The following is a 15,441-nucleotide window of genomic DNA, read 5'->3' as shown; positions in this document are numbered from 1 at the left end:
AGCATTGTGACTTGCATATCCCTGTTATTGGTCCTGCTGATCCCCAGGGGAGGACAGTGATTTTAATTTCATGCCCCAGTAGCTACAGTTAGTGACGGATGGGTCTTTCAGATAAGGGAATCGGTTTGTAAATTACCCGTTGCTACCTCCTGTACACGTGTCACTGGCAATGTGTGCAGGAATGGCATCAGCCTCTACCCACAGCCCCTATAGCTTCCCCCTCCTCCCCTTAGGAGTTGGGAGGGGAGGAAACCCTGAAATGCCACCAGCAACCTTCAGACAAGCGTGTCGTCACTGGGAAGCTCTGATGAGATGGCACGCCTCATGCCAAGGCACATGGAAGCTGCAGGCAGTGCTTGGCTGTATAACCCTCTGGTTTCCACACACTGTCCTTGGGACAGATTGCGCACAAGATGTCTGTAGGGATGTCCGGGCTGTCCTGTGCGAGAAGGAAACAAGAAGAAGCAGTTTTGCTGAGGATCTTGGAAGAGCAGCGCTGTGCAGAGATGATGGCTGAGTGGCTGTTACAAGTTGTGTTTGATTTTTTATCCTCTTGCTTTTCTGTATCATTTGGCAGTTATGGTTTGGTTTTTCATTTCCAAATCAGGCACCTGATTAAATTAGTTACATTTTCAGATTATTTTGCCTAAATTGTCATAGATGAGAAAAGGAGGAAACAAAAGGACTTGATTTAAAAGATTGTTTAACAGTACAAATGGATGCAAAGTGATGAATGATTGATATTTTGGGGGTAATATGACTTTATATGGGGGGAAAAGGACTTTCCAATTGCATGGCTCATTTTTCAAATGATACAGAGTTGTTGATGTTATTTATTCATTTCAGCACAGCTAACCCCTGGTGATCTGGAATGGCTTTTCAAATAGGGAAGCATTAATTTCTCTCTAGAATTGATATTTTAGCTTTCAAGTTTGCATAATGCATTAGGGGACGCAGGGTGAATACTGATCACCTTCATTTTGATTATTTTCTAATTAGAAAATAGCTTTCAGTTAGGAAAAAAAAATCGCAACTTTCTTCAGTGCTTTCAGAATTCTTTTCTTTTTAAGGCTTTATAGCCAGGAAGCATCTCAGATACTGGTTTGAGATAATGAACTAGCAGGTACATTGTTTTCTTCAAGGTTACAATTCCAGCCTTGGCTTCTCAGTGCTGAAGGAGACAATTCAAAATCTGTTATTCTGACCTGTGTCATAATGAGAAATAATAATTTTCTGGATTTTATTTTGTTTGGTAACAAAAGATCAGGCATATTTTATTGAAAACGCTGCCTGTATGTGTCTAGCTCTGAATTTCTGCTTCCCTCTGCTTTTACTGTTCTTTTAGGTCATCTCTGGTGTGATTTGACTTCTCACCCACGTCTTTTTCTTAGATGGTGCTAATGAACAATGCTAAATGAAGCTTTAGTTTATTGCTGCTTGTATCCCTGTTGATAAAATATTGCTCCTATAAGCAAGTGGCTCTTTGCCAGCATATGATCATTGGCTGAGCTCTGGACTATATGTCTGTGACTGTGCTAAAGCCTAATTTTTAGACCCTTAGGAATAAATAGCTATGCAGAGTTTCAGTTTTTACATGTCATTGGAACCATCTTTTTATCACCCTGCAATGAAATGCTATTTTATTTGAACTTCAGCACTCATAATGTAACTATAGGGCTCTTGAGCAAAAGAAGAGGAATTTACAGGGGGGGTTGTTTGTTGGGGGGGATTAATTTAATTATCTCTTTATTGTGTATTGTTATAAAAAATACCTCACACAGAAGCATGCCTTGAAGTTAAGCCTTGAATTTATACTGAAATCTGGTGAAGCAAAGGAAGGGGACAAGAATAAATTCTCTGAGTTAAGTTTCTATATGCTCTTTGTTTTTCTTGTCTGCTTGGTCCTACATATAATATGTAGCTATTACGTGTTATATGGTACATATAATGTGTACAATATAATATGTAGCTGATCAGCAGGATTTATAAAATTAAATAAAGAGAAATTCAGTTTAGTTTTTCTTGATGATGAACAGAACTGGTTCAAATTCTGTTCGTAAGGTGAAGCTGAAAGCGAAGTCTAGAAATATGAGGCTGTTAGTAATTGTCTATGTCAGTGTTCTGTGGAAGGTAAAATTGAAAAAAAACCCCAGTATTCCTCTTTTCATTTCCAAAAATGAAATAAAAACACATCCTGTGTAATATAACTGATAGATGGTACAATGCAAATACAGCTTTTGAAATCTCTCTTGCATGGTAAAAGGAGTCAGTTGCAATGGAAAAGCTGTACGTAACTTGGCATCCTTGAATGAGACGAGATCATTGCCTGCCCTGTCTCTGTCATGCTTCTGCTTCTGAATTATGGTTACTGAGCTGGTGATTGCTCTGCATTCAGTATCTGAGACATACAATTGTATGTCACTGCTAGGGCCATAATGTGATGTTCTACTCTCCACAGGCCCACGAGCGATCCGAGAGCTCCGAGGTTGCCTTCGTTACTCAACTTGTGAAGAAGCTGATGATTATCATTGCACGACCAGCTCGGCTGCTTGAGTGCCTGGTAAGTTTGCTCCTCAGGAGAGTGCATATATGACCTGAAGAGTGTAGTGTGTGTTTGAGCACACAAGAAACACAAAGCCTCAATAGAAAGCTTTAAACTCTTATCAAAACATTCATGAAAAATGAATCTGTATTATTTAAAAAAGGAGTACCAAGTGTCTTTTGCGTTAATATAAAGTATCTTCCCAATGGACTGTCTGTTGCAACAGCAGCTACATCATATTTTAGTATAAAATTTATGGCTGAGGGACCAGATGTAGCAACTGACATCATTTCATGCTGCTTGCTGCCACCTGATTTTCCTCTTGTTAGCAGCTACAGCAAAGAGCCTGTAAATGTGTAGTGTCCGTAATGTGCCTAGAGAGCTATGCTAAGAAAGTACTATCACTAGGGAAGAAGTTCCTTTCCATGATATAAATGGTGTTTGAATTCTTGGACTGAATCCCTTTGCTGTAGACCCAGGAATTGCAGAGAAACCTGGTGTCAGGTTTTCCAGCTGTGAACACAGAGGGACAGGCCAGCAAATGATCCAAGCAGATTTGTAAGCTTGGGCTTGAAATCCTATGTGGTGCTATTGGAATACACGGAAAAGCAACTCTTGTTGCTTTTTTAACTTGCTCTGGCTAATAAGCATGTATTTTGGTTTTTATTTAGTTCTCAAAATGGTGAAGTGTTTAGGCCATCTCAATGAAATAGGCCACTTTGTCCTGCTGCTCAAAATATATGTTGTAGGTACAGTGGAGAAGCAGCCTGAACATGCACACTTACTGTGATGCCACAGCAAGAGAGTTACTACAAACCTTGAGTATCATAGAATCATAGAATGGTTGGGGTTGGAAGGGACCTTTAAAGATCATCTGGTTCCAATACCCCTGCCATTGGTGTGGGTACCTTCCACTAGACCAGGTTGCTCAAGGTCCCTTTCAGCCCGGCCTTGAGCAGTGGAAAGGTGTGATTTGGCCTCTGGTGTACACAGTGCTGTGGTTATTGGTTATTCTGTGACTGTATTGCAAAAGGATGTTGAAAAATTTTGGTGAAAGCATAGGGAAGAGTCACAAAAAGTGCTGGAGTGTGGGAGAAGGTGACTGAAACCTACAGTAAAACTTAGGAAATGACAGGATCAGATTCGCTGGTGTGTCAAAGCACGCTGTCTGATGGTTCTTTCTGGACAGAAGAATGACAGGGAAGCCACATAGGTTTGAGACATCAGAGAAGTTGTCAAACTTATGAATCTGTAGCTTGATCTAGATGTATTGTTAACATCTGAGGCACATTGAAGACAGTGTGTCCATGAACAGCCTTTAGCACTTGAGTCACTAGAGGGTAAATGAGTTTTGCAGAGCTTTTTTAGGCAAAGTAGACAGGAGTGTTCCAATGTTTCTGATGATACCAGCTTTTAAAAACACCTGCAGAAGTACTGAGAACCAGTAAACTTTGGAGGGTTCTCTTGCATCAGATGGGTTGCTCTGCTGTGAACCCTGTGGTGCAGGGAGGACCACTGTCAGTCATGAAGTACAACCAGAATACGACCCTCTGTCTTGTACAGCCAGCACTACAGATGCCTACACTTGTTCAAGAAGTCTGCATGAGATCACATGTAAAATCCTGGGCAAACCTCCATTTAAACTGGGGATTCTTTGGCTTTCAAAACTATTTTTGTGATTTAGATGAGTTTAGTGACTCCAGTTGTTTTCCAGTACTTCTTCAAAATCTGTTTTTAGAAGTAAAACAGTGAAGAAATGAAACAGATTTAAGCTTATTGGGTTTGTATTTCTTGTGTTAATCATTGTCATTTATGCTTGTATATGCCCTAGTAGTAACACGTCATCTGGGAAAACATAAAACTTATTGCAGTTTTGCTAAGCAAGCAGTTCCAAACTCAAGCCAGCTTTTTGCTGCAAAGCAATATATCTCCAAGTTCCTCCAGTATCTTCTGCACCTGATGCTCTGCAAGTGAGTGGGAGCAGGTGGAAGCAGAAAGTCATTGATATTTGAGTAATGAACTCCAAAGCATGTAGTGACAACCTTGACAATGAAGTGGCTAGACTTCAAAGTATAAAGATATTTTGACCTGTATATTAGTGTTTCCTGGGTATTTTTTAACCTGCATTGCCTTCCTAGCATTCTTTTTTTCTCCGAAACATATATTGTGTTCTGTTGACATGAAGAATTAAATATTGATGTTCCTTTTATCATATAAAAGAACAAGAAATATAGTAGAGGATATTCAACCATTTAAATGGCTTGACGACTACATGTCATTTTTGTTGTTTCACATACTTCTTTTGCAGCTTAACCTTAAGTTTCAATTGTTTGTGAATTCCTAAACAGTTTTTCTAAGTATTTAATATTCAGGTTAATTTTAGTGACAAAGCTCATCCGTATTTCTTCCTTGCAAGTTAAGTAACTGATCGCATAGGCAGTGGTTGTAATGATTGTGATTGTTGTAATAGGGATGAAGGCATTTAAATATTAAACATTAGTTGTTTGGCTTCAGTCTTTTTATTACCTGTTGGGCTGTGAAATGTTCATTTACGGTTTGTGAATCTCTGGAGCTTCAAGAAAATAATAATGTTTTGTGTGTCACTGAAACCATCTTTGGGAAAAAGTAGGTAATTTATTCTATTTTCCAGTTTATTTTTCCACAGCGCCTGCCTCCCTTTAGTGGCATTCATTCCTCTATGTTCAGATGATTAAATAAATCTGCTCAAAAGAGGACAGAACTGGAATTTATTTAATTTCTTAACTTTTTGTATGCTTGAATTTTTGTCACCAGACTTTTTTTCTTTTGTCCTTTATTCACCAGTAAATGATCTCCAGTTCCATAGACTATGCCTTCCCGTTCACCTGTATCATATAATTTTCCTGTATCATATATATTAGAATACATATATATATTACGTATGTATATATATATGGTGACAGCATGTATACATTGCTTAGAGCAGTCAAAATATGTGTCTTTTCTGTTTCTCTAACCATTCAAATGTCTTTATATCATCACAACCTCTAATCTCTCTTTCTTGTTTACAGTTCTGTGCTCTCTTTTCTCTTATGCTGCTAGCCACACTCAGACCAGTTCTTCCCTGATACCCTCACAGCTGTATGCTCTAACTTCCCCTTTTGTCCTCCCATTTCACTAGAACATTTCTGAAGAGTCTTGACAAAGCTGCCCATTGCTGGTGAATGATGAGGCTTGTAGGGGAGAGTTTAAGTTGACTAGTGACTGTGCTTCTAAGCAAAGTGCTCCTGCTGCCAACAGCTTGTCTTCTATTTCCAAGTGTATCTGTTAGTCTAGTGAAAGAGGCCACACCTTCTTACAGCCTTTCCTTGCCTTTAGAGATCACGTATGCCAAGACTGTGTTGGTAATGTGATCTTCTATTGACCAGCGCAAGAAATACTGCTGTGACATTTCTCATAAAAAATGAAATCCTCACTGCTGACGAAATAGCAATTGCTATTTTATTAACCATTTTATTAGCAGTTGCTAAGTTTGGGACAGTTACAGGATTGGGTGGGTGTATGGTTTGATCAGAAGGGACATTTGGAAACAGAGGAAGGGTTTATATTGGCTTAACTCACCTGTCAGATGGAGGTGGCAGAAGAAGGCACTGCAATCCTCATCACAGACCTTTTCCTGGCACACCTCAATGTGACAAAATCAGGAAGTGTGTCCACACCAATGCTTAAATTATCATGACATTATTTTGCAGTGGTCCATTATAGGTTCATGAAAAATCCCTACAGTCCTTTTCCTGTTTTGATTTGCGGATCTGAGCCAGTGAACATCCAGCAGGCTGTGAATGTCTGCCATTTTTGCAGAGCAGAGTGGAATGCATTGACTTGGTGTAACTGCAGATGTTTTGTATCACTGCTGAGCCCAGAATTAACTTCGGATGTTTCCGAGGAATCTCTTATATGGGGGAAGAAACTTTTGTAATTGTAAAGCTGAGTCATTTACCTCTCTCTGTTTTTCTCCCCACCTTCCTCTAGGAGTTTGATCCTGAAGAGTTCTACCATTTGTTAGAAGCTGCAGAAGGCCATGCCAAGGAAGGGCAAGGAATTAAATGCGACATTCCTCGTTATATTATCAGCCAGCTGGGACTCACCAGGGATCCCTTGGAGGGTGAGAACTCTTGTTTTGTACTCTCCAAACTGCTGAAGGGATAACCAGACATCCTGATCACTGCATAGCTGAAGGAGGCTTTTGTTTTATTGGTTTAATTTCTAGGCCATTTTTCCTTATATTCCTACTTGCTGTCAAATTCTAGACTGTCCTTTCCAGCCCCATGTCTCAAAGGAGTGTTGCTGGGCTGATGATCTCACATCAACAGTGACAATCCTTTACTTACGATGTTAATAATGTCTCCTTGTGTTATAGTATTATAGCTGAAACAATGTTAGAAAATGGCTTTATGATTTAACTGTTTTCTCTGTGCTGTTGGACAGTAAAAGTCTAGCTGTTACTCTAATGATCTGCCTTCCTGCTGGTGGCCTGGTTGGAAAGTATCCTATCATCTCACTTTGTTGTCCTCTCTGGGAAAACTGTATTTGTGATTTTCCGGAAGAAACCAGGACTAGTACAAGTTTTTAGGTGGAGATAATGTTGTATTTTTATGTCTCCCGTAGCAGAGAAACTAAAAGAGAGTAATGCTGTAGAAGAGAGTAACAGCTTCTCTGCTAGGTGCCAGAATTCCATATGATAAATTGAATATGCTGTAAAAGTACAGGGGCCCAAAAGATCCTACCTTTGGAATCTGTGAGTCGGTATTTCTGCCTGGCACTTTGCTAATCCGATGACAAGTTTTAGGAACATGCAGAGCTTGCTCAGCAGCAATAGAAAGTGTGGCAGAAACTGGAGGTTACTGTGGAATATTTCAGTGATTGAACTGTACTTTTTATTTTCTCAGGAGAGTATAATTTTAGCATAAGTTAGTTGTCTGGATAGGACTAGTTTAACTTCTGCGGTGTTTACCGGAATGACAGTGACAGGTTGACTTCAAGTGAAGAGCTCCTCGGGAAAATTTCTACCAGAGATTGCTAAATGCAATTTAATAGCGTTTGTTGAAATCTGACATTAAAGGGAAATTTCCTTTGATCCCTGTCATGGGAGAGAACCTTTCCATCATTAATTCCCCTTACTAAAGTCAAATTTTCCTTAGAAATGTGTGGAGATGTCAAGGTGCCTTATTTCCTTTTTGCAAGGAGAGCACCCAGAAATGTCAGTGATGTCTGTTCAGAGACTAGTAGTTACTGTAGGATTTGGGTTTGCAAAGTTTATAGCATCTCCTAAGACAGCTGAGTAGCCTAAACTGACTTTCTCCCAGTTTGCTGCTGCTCAGCATTTTGCAGAACCAGACACATTTCATGCAGGGAGGCTGTTCGAAGTGTAATGCATTTTCTTTTCAGGACTACAGAGGTGCCACCAGGCTATATGCAGACATACATGCATGGAATAGCTTTTAATATTAACTAGACAGCAGTTTCCCCAAACATGCATTTATTGCTTTTACTTATTATAGAAACCATCTTGAATAAGTCAGGCTGAAATTAGAGCAATTAATTATATTCATCTTTATACAAAATACTGCCTGCAGCTTCTACGATGTTAAAGGTTATCCCTGTATAATTGGGGTGACTTTTTACAGAGGGGAAAAATGTCCTTCATCATCTACAAGCACCTCTTAAAATCCTGTTTGTCTTGTATAAACAAAGAGAATAGTGTTTGATTGAGATCATTAGGAATAATCTTTCCTCTTTCTTTTCAGAAATGGCCCAGCTGAATAGCTATGACAGCCCAGACACTCCTGAGACAGATGATTCAGTCGAGGTAAAGCAGTAATACTCACTGTCTAGCACAGGTTTTTTTATCTCTGGAAAGTAGTAGTCTGCAATAAAGAATTAATTATAATGCAGAGTAATTTTAATTAAAAAAAAAAAAACCCAAGTGCTGACATTTAAAAGAACACATTAAAACACTCATAAAAAGGTGGAAATCTCTGTACTGTGGTGATGAAATCCTTCAAAGTTCCAAACAGGCATTATCATCAAGTTTTGGAGATTTTTTTTTGAGTTGCAAACAAAAAACATCTGGAGAAGTTCTTTGTAGCTGCTTTTGTAAAATGTGATGGGTTTTGAAGGGAGTTGACTTTAGTAACAGACGACTGGAGCAATTTAATTCTATAACCTCTAGGTTTTAAGGATCCTTAGTTGTTTATTGTCTTTTAAAATGTAATGTTGAGGAAAGGCCTGAATCTTATGGTCCACTGACTTTTGGTGCTAATAATTTATGAGATAATCTGCAAGGGTACTAGAGAGACAGGCAGTTAGAGGTATATCCAGATGTTTAGTTATGTGTTGAGATTGGGTGAATGCTGCTTAAAGAAGAAAAGGACAAAAAAGTGATGTATAGAATGAAGTAATTCCTGCTCCTGATTTCCATTTTCTTCTTTCCCCAGAGCCGTGGGGCCTCTGTCCAATCAAAGAAAACTCCATCTGAAGAAGAGTTTGAAACTATTAAACTCATCAGTAATGGTGCTTATGGGTAAGGCTTTTACACTTTGCATCAGAAGAAAATATCATTGTCCTATGCAGTGAAGGGCAATAGCAATGTTTTGCAAATGATTGATTTTTGTTGTGTCCAAAGCATAAATGAATTTTGCTTGGGTCTTAAACAGATCCCACACTTCTGATGTCTTCTGCATTCTTCCGGGAGGTACCCTTTCTTGTACGTTCTCAGGGTTTCTCAGACAATAGCCCCTGTACTGGACATAATTCCTGGCTGTGGAGTCCTTATATTGTGTTGAACTGAGACACAGCTTCCAGCTCAGGAACCTTTTGGAAAAATTAGTTGCCTTATGTCGTGGTTTAAAACCAAGTCCACACAGCTCATTCACCCACTCCCCCCCTTTTGCTCCCCCCAACTCCCGGAGAGTTGGGAAGGAGAATCCAAAGAATGTAGCCCCCATGGGTTGAGATAAGCACAGTTTAATAACAAATCACTACTGCTACTACTACTACAAACAATAATGATAACGCCAATAACAAGTGAAGAGAATACAACACCTCACCAGCCACCGATCCATAACTCACCCCACCCTGCCTGACCGAGCATCGACCGATACCTCCTCCATCCCGCCAGAGTTCCAGCCCTTCCGGGTCTCTCCCGGTTACATCCTGGGTATGACATGCTATGGTATGGAATACCTCTTTGGCTAGCCTGGGTCAGGTGTCCTGTCTCTCCTTCCTCCCGGCCTCCCCTCCTCCCTGGCAGGGCATGAGCTCAGAAAAGGCCTTGGACAAGCCAAACATTTGAGCAGTAACTCAAAACATATTTGCTATCAGCAACTGTTCTCAGCCCGAAAGTCAAAACACAGCACTGCACCAGCTACCAAGAAGGAGAAAAATGACTGCTACTGCTCAAACCAGGACACCTTACATTAAAGAATTCAGAGTATGATATTCCTAATCCTTCTGTGGTGCAAGTTTTCTGTAGCCCTTCCAGGCTGTGTCCTTAAGAATGTTTTCCCAGGAACTATTTCTGCAATGTTTCTTTATGAAGAATGCTGGTAGGTAAGATACAGACACTTCAGTTCCTTAGCTTGAGGTGACAAAAACCTTTTCCCTAAACATTGTCTCTAGTAAAAATATTATTACTTAGTTTATTGTGAGATCCTTAAGTAATAGTAAAAAAAATGTAGTTCCAAGGTCTAAGAAAATAATTCTGTACCAATTTCCTTATTGCTTACTAAGCCAGTCTGCATTTCCTTTGATGCTGTTTGGTTAAGTCCTTGTAGTTTGTATTTGGTTGAAGGCTCAATGAGTGAGCCTTCTGTAGTTGAAAATATTATTGATGTTTCATTGATGATTCATTGAAACAACAAGAATATTGAGAGAGAAATAACTCGTGCTTTTCTCTTCTTCCATATATTCAGCTTTTATATGTAATGTGGCTGTTCATAAGCACTTCAGATACTAGAATTACATTGGCGCAAATCTGCTCTGAGAATTAATACAGTAAAAATGCCATTAGATTTTATTATCCATTGAAGAACCCAATATGAGGGCGATTGGTTAAAATTTTAACTGCTCATACAAACCTATGCAGAATTTTAAAGATGTTTCTTTGACTCTCTGCAATTCATAAATCCTTACCAGGGAAATCATTAGGCTGCAACTGAAAAGCGGTGATATTCAGTAGGTCATAACAGCAAAACTTGAGCATGTGCTTGAGTGGTTTGTTGAAGTGGCTACCTAGTTAACAGCAACTCATTTGTTTTGAAGTTATATGTGAGAAAAGTGGAAGCACATTTTTTAGTCAGTGAAGACACACAATGGAGCTTGTCAAAGAGCCATATTGTTGGACAAGAAGATTTTATATCTCTTCTGTCGTATTTCTGCACAGACCCCATTAAATGTAACTTGGCTTAAAAGAGGGGAGAGAAGTGGTTGTTTTGCTGTTATTCATGTCTGTCTTTATCCTGGGTGTATTTTATAGTCAGCTGCTGGTAGGGCACAATACCGTGTTAAATGTAATGTACTCCGGAGAAAAGGAAACAAGTACTAATTCAATAAGGCAGGCAAACTGGATGAAAATTTTATTTGCAAACTGTATTATTAAAGTGCAGGAATGTAATGATCTGCAAATGATAGAAATGTAACCGATACTTTGCTGAAGGAAATCCCTGGTGACAGTGTTGAGTCAAATTAATTTTATGGAGCTGGGAAAGAAATCGTGGTGATTCCATACATTTTGGACCATTTGTTTTAAGTGGAATGATGACTGTAGTGTTGAAAAATACATGCCTCTGCAATGCTGCTTAAGGAAGTTAGTGACATTTGTGTCTAAAATACCTCATTAGTCATATCAGCAAAAATGCTGCTTAGTTCAAGAAGACAGAGTAGCTTCTGGAAGGAAGCATCATGAGGTTCCTTCTTTTCAGAGGGAGCTTGGCACTGGCATGGAGTTGCAGATAAGTCTGTCAGGATCTATCCAAAGCAGTTACCCCAAACAAAACCAACCAACCAACAAGCAAACAAAAAAAATAACCCAACCACAAACAAGTTTAAACTGAAACCAGAACTTTTCCTCTTGGTATGTGGTTTTCTAGAGCCGTGTATCTCGTGCGACACAAGACCACCCGTCAGCGTTTTGCCATGAAGAAGATCAACAAACAGAACCTGATCTTGAGGAACCAGATCCAGCAGGCTTTTGTGGAGAGAGATATCTTGACTTTTGCTGAGAACCCCTTTGTGGTCAGCATGTTCTGCTCCTTTGAGACCAAACGCCACTTGTGCATGGTTATGGAGTACGTGGAAGGTATGGTTGTCACTGTATGCACCTGCAAAGGGACCTCTGTCAGCCCTGCAGTTGCAGGGGAAGTTGTGATGCCCTTTCAGGCAGGAGCATATGGATTGCTTTGGACTGAGCCAGTGAAATGCCTCATTCTACCACCAGTACAGTTTAGCATAAGGAGATACTCCATTTGTGAATCTCTGTGTCTCATACAACATGATTGCAGTGCAGCTGAGGAAGCGTAAAGCTACAATGCTGGGGTCAGAAGTAAGCATGGACTTTACAGTCCTCTCTCTCTCCTGTGGGATGGCAGGGCTAGATCCATAGAATGTTTGCTTGGTGTTGCAGGTAGAAAAAAAGCAGTTAAGAAACATCACCAAGCAACATAGCCTTTATTCTTGAGCAGCCTTATTTAAATTGCAGTGCTATTTCATGCTGGGGTTTTTTGTTTGTTTTGCTTATTCTTTGGAATATTATCTGATTTTATTTTATCTCTGTATCTTACTGTAAGCAATGTATTTCCACTGGTGGATAGGATTAATTTCTTATGCCTGCCTTGCTTGGCTGAATGTTTAGAAGAAAGGAGCTTGTAGTTATTGTATCAGTGCTCTCTCAGATAAATTAGTGGAATGAAAACAGACATGTTGGCATAAAAATTTTTAATATGGATTTCTATTTGTAAGTAGAGATGAAGGTCAAATGAAATGTGTGGGCAGTGTTCCTTAAGAAGCTTGAATCAGGCACCCACAGACTTATTTTCATGACTCTCACTGTGTTCAAAGGCAAGGCTGCCTCCCCGTGCGTAGGGAGAGCCAATTAGTAGTTGTAGAGGTGTTTACTTACTATTTGAAGAAGCTTGTATATCAGAAGTAGTATGTGTCTCAGTGATGGGGAGCAAAGAAATTTATAGAGGCCAGACAGTCATGCACTGCCCTTTCTTCAAGGCTTGCTTACTGGTTTGGAAATGGCATCTGTACAGTTCTTGAGCAAGGATGCCCAACATACATGGATCTAGATTTTCCTAAGATTTTAGTATTTATACAAAGCTCAAGACGGAAGGTACAGAGAGCTTTAGAATTCAGGCTGAGAGAGCTGAGATCGAACCTCATGACTGTTCTTTCACTGTGCCATATTTTCAACTTTTTTCTTAGGAGGTGATTGTGCCACACTTCTCAAGAACATTGGTGCACTACCTGTCGATATGGCGAGGATGTATTTTGCTGAGACTGTTCTGGCACTGGAGTACCTACACAATTATGGGATTGTTCACCGTGACCTGAAACCTGATAAGTAAGTCGTTAGCTCTTCAGAATCATAGAATCATAGAATAGTTAGGGTTGGAAAGGACCTAAAGATCATCCAGTTCCAACCCCCCTGCTGTGAGCAGGGACACCTCACACTAAACCATGTCACCCAAGGCTCTGTTCAGCCTGGCCTTGAACACTGCCAGGGATGGAGCATTCACAGCTTCCTTGGTCAACCCATTCCAGAGCCTCACCACCCTAACAGTAAAGAACTTTTTCCTTATATCCAGTCTAAACTTCCCCTGTTTAAGTTTTAACTGATTACCCTTTGTCCTGTCACTACAGTCCCTAATGAATAGTCCCTCCCCAGCATCCCTGTAGGCCCCCTTCAGATACTGGAAGGCTGCTATGAGGTCTCCAAGCAGCCTTCTCTTCTCCAGGCTGAGCAGCCCCAACTTTATCAACCTGTCTTCATACAGGAGGTTCTCCAGTCCCCTGATCATCCTCATGGCCCTCCTCTGGAAAAGAGATGGTTCTTTAGGGTCTCTCTCCATAGGGTAGAGGACATGGGGGCTAGAGACAGCAGAGATCTTCAGTGGCATCTGACACGTAGGAGATTTTATGGAGTCTCTTGTTACTGATGTAGAACCAGATAGATGCTGAGAAAGGGTGGGAAGAATGTCTTCAGATATTTCAAAGCTGTTGCTACACTGATGAAATTATGGCAGGAGGTGTAGTCTGCCTATAGCTAATAGGAGGTTCCTTCCACGTGTTTGATGGAGATGTAACACTGAGAACTTTCTTAGCATTATCCTATGTTCTTTTTTTAAAATTGCTTTTGGGAAACGATTAATTGAATGTTGGATTATTTTGCTGCTTCTCTTCTAGTCTCCTGATAACTTCCATGGGTCACATTAAACTAACAGATTTTGGACTGTCTAAAATTGGGTTAATGAGTCTTACAACTAATCTTTACGAGGGACACATTGAGAAGGATACCAGGGAATTCCTGGACAAGCAGGTAAGCTGAAAAATTTTGTCTGTTGATGTGGGATCAGATGCAAGATTCTCTTGGGTTAGAATGGGATTTTATAGCACTTCCTCTCTGCCTTGATGCTGTGCTCTGTGTTGTAGAGTAGGAGAAGAAGACACAAGTCTGTTCTCGTTTGTGCGTAAACTGGCATCTTTTGGTATTTCAACTTCACGTTTTGGAGTGGTGCACCTCAGCTTCTAGTTTAAGATATTGAAAGTGTGGCCCAGGCAGCAGTGCAGGTGTGAACAGACGTTGATTTAGAGGCATAGCACAAATTTTGCTGGAAGGTTGTTCCACGGTCTCCCCCTTCTGGTGCTTAGAGAGTTCATGGCAAGTTCCTGTATGTTTCTTGTGATTTTGTCTGATGGCTTAAACAGTGGGGTTTACCCCCATGATATTTACTGAGGGTCATTTTTCTCCTAAGTCTCCATTTTGCTAGGCTTAACCAGCAAAACTCTTCTTGGTAACAAGACAGATTTTCCTTTGATGAATGAACAGCACTTCTGTGCCCCTCCTTCAGCTTGAGTTGCTATTTTCTGGCCTTAGTTGGCAGGAGCTATACTGTTCTGGATGCAGGCTCACCATGCCTTGTATAATGGTATAAAAATACTTCCCTCCTCTGAAAATACCTCAGATCACAGCTGAATTTTCTTTCTTAGCTGTGCCAACTATTAATTCATAATTACCCTGTGGTATTTTTGCCTTTGCTTCTTTTTCTGGCAGAATGACTTTGGTCACAAGATCGTGGTCTTGCACTTTGCAGTGTTACAACTCTATTGTTGCTGCTTCTCAGACTCAGGCAACTTAGACCTTCCAATATGATTTCCTTAGTCTTTGTCTCTGCCAGAGTTACCTCCCAGGTTTAAATGCTGGAGTGTGGAATCATGCTGTGCTGCTAATCCTGCATCTGTGAAGCTAGGTTCTGCTAGCACAGAGATGCGAGAGGTTTGTCAAAACTGAGTTCCTTGTAGCTGTGGCTGTGCCAGTAGACATCCGTCAAGCAGACAGACCTGTACACACAGAATGTGCATTTTTCCCATATGCTTTACTGTACGTGCACCAAAAAACTCCTTAGCTGGCATGTCCACACAAGGAACATTTCATATTATGTGATATCATTTATGTGTAGGTAATGTGTTCCCCAAATACAGACCCTTGCTCCATGGAAGGTAGTTCACAGCATAAAGTGGTTAGTGGCAGAACATTAATAACTTCCTTGTAGTGCTCTAGAGGGGGAAAGAGAAAAGACAAGAATAAACCTTGATGTGAATTTGGCAGGTTTTAAGTTAATTGCTTTCTTGTGTTTCTC

The 15,441-nt window shown here is 40.2% G+C and overlaps 1 protein-coding gene across 1 annotated transcript in view; it reads left to right on the top strand.

Moving 5' to 3' along the window:
* Positions 1–15,441, top strand: part of MAST2 (microtubule associated serine/threonine kinase 2) — a 200,870-nt gene that overhangs the window by 157,706 nt on the left and 27,723 nt on the right. Inside the window, exons 11-17 of the mRNA XM_034063620.1 lie at positions 2,459–2,560; positions 6,554–6,686; positions 8,329–8,390; positions 9,019–9,104; positions 11,671–11,879; positions 13,007–13,145; positions 13,988–14,120. Coding sequence (XP_033919511.1) covers positions 2,459–2,560; positions 6,554–6,686; positions 8,329–8,390; positions 9,019–9,104; positions 11,671–11,879; positions 13,007–13,145; positions 13,988–14,120 — 864 coding nt within the window. The remainder of the gene's footprint in view (positions 1–2,458; positions 2,561–6,553; positions 6,687–8,328; positions 8,391–9,018; positions 9,105–11,670; positions 11,880–13,006; positions 13,146–13,987; positions 14,121–15,441) is intronic.

Source organism: Melopsittacus undulatus, chromosome 6 (assembly GCF_012275295.1).
Source record: "Melopsittacus undulatus isolate bMelUnd1 chromosome 6, bMelUnd1.mat.Z, whole genome shotgun sequence".
Taxonomy (NCBI): Eukaryota; Metazoa; Chordata; class Aves; order Psittaciformes; family Psittaculidae; genus Melopsittacus; species Melopsittacus undulatus.
This window is presented reverse-complemented; position numbering and strand designations above follow the sequence as displayed.